Source organism: Dermacentor variabilis, chromosome 3, assembly GCF_050947875.1.
Source record: "Dermacentor variabilis isolate Ectoservices chromosome 3, ASM5094787v1, whole genome shotgun sequence".
Taxonomy (NCBI): Eukaryota; Metazoa; Arthropoda; class Arachnida; order Ixodida; family Ixodidae; genus Dermacentor; species Dermacentor variabilis.
This window is the reverse complement of record NC_134570.1, coordinates 101,528,870-101,534,369: the sequence shown is the minus strand read 5'-3', so window position 1 is coordinate 101,534,369 and position 5,500 is coordinate 101,528,870. Positions and strand designations below refer to the sequence as shown.

Below are 5,500 nucleotides of genomic sequence, written 5' to 3'. Positions count from 1 at the left end.
CCACTCCACACAAACTTCTTCGGAATGTAATAGCCAGAATGATGTTCAACCTTCAGAAGTTTGGTGTCAGCGAAATTTTCATACTTTTCTAACTGAGCATATAATATTTTAGAATCGAGTATTACCGAAAACAAACATCATCAGTAGTGGAGTATGTTTCAAATTATAAGCTATACCAATGAAAAAACACGAGGATAAAATAAGCTAGCTTGAAGGCGAACTGTTTCCAACCTTGAATTTAAACTACGACACTCCGCCAAACCAGCATGGGAGAAAAGAATCCAGCATGGGAACATGGGAGAAAAGAATAATTACCAAGTCATTCTGTTCCAAGGTGCCTTCGTAAAGTTAATGATGGGCTTAGAGGTGTTGGCGGTAAAAACGTCTTTCTTTCAAAAATGGATTTCGGGTGTCCGGGCCTAGGTTGGATTTGGAGTCTTATACCAGGGGATAGGGGCCAGAATATCTGATATCGAAGATTGCTGAATAGAAACTGGGTCCCTGAATCCAGGTCCACCGGCCAACCGGATGCGTAGGTGTTAACGGTCCTCGAAGAAGGTGCCTTCTTCGAATGCCTTCTGCAGCAGCGCACTTCTATAGTAGATGTCCCACGTTGACCGCTTCTTTTTTACCATTGCACTTTGCGCAGGGTAGCCTTTCCTCTTGTTCCAAGGGGTCTTGAGGGCGCTGCTGCCAACGTACCACGATCTTCGATTTGAATGAGATGAGAAGTCAGCGTAGCCATAGAATAACATTTTTTCTTCCTCGTCGAGTGGGGTGGGGTCACGATCACGTTCACGGAGCATGATCGCATTATAATAAATACCCGCCGTGGTTGCTCAGTGGCTATTACGTTGGACTGCTGACTACCAGGTCGTGGGATCGAATCCAGGCCACAATGGCCGCATATCGATGGGCTCGAGATGCGAAAACACCCGGGTGCTTAGCTTAAAGTGGAGGGTAAAGAACACCAGGTGGCCGAAATTCCCGGAGTCCTCCACTACAGGGTGCCTCATAATCAGAAAATGGTTTTGGCACGTAAAACACAATAACTAAAAAATATATATATTAAATAATCAACAGTTCTCATTTGAGATATTTTTTACTTTATGAACTTGAGGGCAAACATTGGTGCATAGTACTAGCAAATGTCAGCAGCGTTAACTCGATCTGCTATCGGGTCTACAATATTAGACGCAAGGCGGGAATTTTTGCCAGTTTGTTGGTTTTATTGAAAGTAAAATAAGTATGCACACTGCCACGCCAAACCTGGCCTGTCGCCCCACATCGCAGAACGAACAGTCCAAGGCGCAATGAGTTTGCAGCAAGAGAAAAATCATTTGTAGCACAGAAACACATCAGCAGAGAAATAACACCTACCGCACAAGAAGCGAAAACACATGCATAGCTGAAAAAGTAACGATAACGCTCCTTTCCCAATATCTTTTCAAATCTTACACAGATTTCCCATTTCCAGAGAAAAATCTATGCTGATACTAAATTTTAGCGTGGTGCGACTCTTCTTAACGGAGTCAACAAAGTGCACAGTCACCGCTGGCAAGTGTGCGATGTTCAGCACTGCATGTTCGCTGACGTGAAACGAGGTATTCTGGCACTCATTGTCTGTCTGGTGTGCCCACACGGGAAGCCGAGCAGCATGGTGCTGGCTGTCGGCTTCGGCGCCTCAGCGAGACATGATCTCAGGCTTGACGGCTTGGTTGACACCAGCTGCTGGGGCAGCACCCAGACCACGCCACTAAGGCCTAGACGACGTTGCCTTGACTCCGTGCTGACGCCTCCGAATTCTTCGCGATCGAAAGACCTGCGTATGTCACTAGAGCAGCTACGTTTTTTTATAAGCGCTCTTTACCACAGCTGCCTTTTAGCGTCTTGCTCCTTTTAAATTCCTCATGTTTTATAAAATCATTTAAACGGGGGTCCCTTTTTCATCATAACGCACACCCTTCTTCCTCAGTCTTGCGCACTGTAGAGTAAGAAACCTGCAAATTGCCACTTGAAGGAGATTTCCTGCGCGAGGTTAATGATTTTTGCAGAGGCACAAGATCGCACAGAATTTAGACATTACAGCACCAACGCTTTTGAGCACGTGAAAGATGTGCCCCTAAAGTAGTTGCCCTCCAAGATAACTTAGCTAATAAGACTAGAGAAAGAAGAAAGTCATTCATTTAGTGAACCATAGGAATAAGATCCATTTATTTCATCGACGACTGGCATTGATGCCACATCGATAAGAAGTATGATGTCAGCTCGTAGATCTTCAGCAAGACGACAGTATGTACAAAAGGTAGCTCCATTTCTGCAATATAAATCAAAATAAAGAAACGTCAGTTTTTTGTGCATCAAACAACACATGTGTTCAGAATACTTTACATGTTGACTGCATCAATTTTTCAGGCAGATTCCTGGCGCCTCACGTTAATAAATACTACATTTATTTATGTTATTTGTTACATTAGAATAAAGTCAACGAGGAAGGCCACCCCAGCTGCGGCAGCACCTAAACCTGGCAGCCAAGACGTACTGATAATATCTGCAGGTCCGCGCAATGCATATCTCTGCCCAGCATGTGCTTCACTAATTTTCGTCGATAACTCCAGCGTGTTCTTTCCCAGCATCATTCTAATCAAAGAATGCTCAAGTTTTAACTTAGTTGAAGAGCACGGAGACATTGACAGAAATATCTGTAAAATAAAATTATTACAGTGCGGAGGAGCCAGCAGATACATGTTAAAATAACAAGGAGCAAATGTTCTAGTATGTATGCCAGCTGTTCTTGCGGAGAGTGTTACAACTATAAATGGGGCGATTACTTCCTCGCTTCAGCTTTTACTCCTAGACCACATGATTGCGGGATCTCTTGAGCAATTTAGGGCAGCAAGTCGGGATAGATGGATTAGCGATGATATTCAAACATTTGTAAGAGCAACAAGCAACCCTCTAGTCAACAGACATTTCTCGTTAGGAAACGCAGTAATGTTTCTGTAAACTTGAAATGAGTACATTTGCAAGAGAGACTGCATTTACCTGTATTATAAATAATTGACGATGCGTCGTATATAATTTTGTTCAATATGTATTATCATCCGACCTTACGGAAATCTTTTTTTTTTATTTCGTGCACATGCATATTCACTCGACCCCTTCAAATGAAACTTCAGTTGTGAGCTAATAATCTTATCGGGCTTTCTTTGCTCTGACCTTCGCATTTACGCTCGTGTCTGTGTCCGCTACCATGAGTCTCATTGGTCTGAAACATACGCAGCAATAGCGAATACGTGGAACTTACACTTCTTCCTCCTGACGAGGGCGTTGTAGTCCAGGTTCGTGCCAAGACCGTAGCCGTAGTTGAGGCCATACACGCCGAGTCCGTGACCGTAGCCGACGTTTCCAGCACCATAGCCGAGGCCTGCGATACCATAGCCGTAAGTTGGCGCTGCTTGTGCGACGGTGGTGACGGCGGGGACAGCGTGGTGGACGGTGGTGGCTTCTAGAGCGGGAGCGGCCGCAACCACGGGCGCCGGAGCAGCCACAGCTGCCACGTGGGGTACAGCGTGGAATGTCGCAGCCACCTTGGCCACTGCCGTTGGAGCGGCGGCCACGACTGGGGTAGCGGCCACGGTGGCAACGCCAGCTGGAGCAGCGTGGAGCGCGGCGACGTGGGTGACGGCCGGCGGCCCAGCCACTACATGAGCAGCGGGGTAGGCCGCCACAGGAACGGCAGCAGTGTACGTCGGAACGAGCGCGTAGCCTGACGCTACCACTGGGGCGTAGCCGATGCTGTGGGCGAAGCCTGTCAGGCCGGAGTAGCCGATCCCATGCTGGACGCCGAAATGGCTGATTCCGTAGCCAAGACCAAAACCGCGGCCGATGTAACCGGACAGCGCACGACCGGCGAGAGCAAGAAGAATGCAGGTTCGGATCTGGAAGATATTAGGAACCAGGTCGGTAGACGACTAAGTTTCGGTTTTAAGCTTAACCTAATGCACACTCTCGATATTGCAGCTCGAGTGAACCAATGCAAAGCCTACACATAGTCACCTTTTGTGTGCCAAGTATTTCGGTGTAACTGTGCGAGAAAATTTTTTCCTGCTCTGAAAAGCACTATAATCGGATGAAAACAAACAAATAATCCAAACACTCGGCATACACATGACTATGCTTTGCTGTGCGCACAAGTTGTAGGCTTCAATCTGCACGGTAGTATGCTGAGCAGTGTAAAGTGAACTTATCTTATCAGAGATAAACCAACGTTTAAATGCGAATAAAACATCCGCTTACCATGTCGACTTTCATATTCCTATTGGCCGAACTGCCGCCTGTCCTTAATGTATAGCTCGTTTTATACGAAGCGCTTACAGATACACCATCGCTAGAGTTCACTTTTGAAAAGAGCTAAAGCGAATCCGCCTCGTTATAGCGACTGATCCAGTGTCCGCGCTTTCTTCTAAGCACTAAGCGTTTCATGCCACGCGGGCTGCAGTACAATGAGATGCAAGGAGAATCATATACCTATAAAAAAAGAAGCGGTGGTAACACGCAACGACCTGGCAGTTGCGAGGATGCATTGCACCGGAGAAAACCAGTCCGGCGCCGAACAAGTCTCTTAATAGTCAAGACTTACGGAACGGAGACGGACGCAGCATGAAGAGCATGAAGGCCGGTGAAAAATTCTCCTATCGAAGGTCAGGCGCGGGGAAGGATATGTCACGCGCTGCCACTCGCGTGTGCCTTAAGTTCTAGCCTCTTTAGGTTGGCCAATCACTGATGACGCTCAGACGGCGCGGGCAGCATCGTTTAGAAGCGCGTGCCTCGCATCCTTGCATTGAACGACGCCGTTGGATATACCCGCGAGGAAACGCAAGTCCTATCTACAACCTGCGTAAAGAAAGTCACAACGGCGTGGAAAGAAAAGTAATAAATTACACGACGTGGCGCTAGCACTTTCACTACAAGTATATGGCGCCCTTTAATGAGGGCCTCATCGTCGCAAGCGGGGAAAAAACGCGAACATTACCCACATTGTGGCTAGCAGCACTATGGGATGGCTACACGTATTTCTGCGTAACATATGTTTGAGGGGCGAATCACGTTTTTTTCGGTAAGTGTGTAAGTGAAAGAAAGAAATGCATGCGTAGATGGATGTTTAATGAAAGTAAGTACGGTGCACCTAAACACGACAGCATGGGTTTCTCGACTCTTAACAACTTATTTTCCTTGCTTCCTAACCAATGCCCATGGAGTGACTGCTTACCTGATAATATTATTCAAGCTCAAATATCAACGAGCCTCTAATACCTCCTGATATTTATGTTCGTTGAATGTATTTACAACTTGTTTCACAACTACAACAATACAAGTTCTTCGATCATTTTGCTCTTAAACCAGATTGTCCTCTATCTTGGTAGCGTTTCACATGGTAGAGTCAGAAATGACTGCGTCTTCTGCACAATATTGAATAGGTCAGGTGTCCTGGCTTGGG

General features: G+C 46.4%; 1 protein-coding gene across 1 annotated transcript; it reads right to left on the bottom strand.

The window, feature by feature from the left end:
- Positions 1-2,195: 2,195 nt before the first annotated feature.
- LOC142576113 (uncharacterized) lies at positions 2,196-4,447 on the bottom strand. The gene is made up of 3 exons (XM_075686066.1): positions 4,300-4,447; positions 3,308-3,941; positions 2,196-2,317 (listed from the first exon to the last, which is right to left on the bottom strand). Coding segments are annotated over exons 1-3 (651 nt in total). The 5' UTR covers positions 4,315-4,447; the 3' UTR covers positions 2,196-2,315.
- Between the last annotated feature and the right edge of the window lie 1,053 nt (positions 4,448-5,500).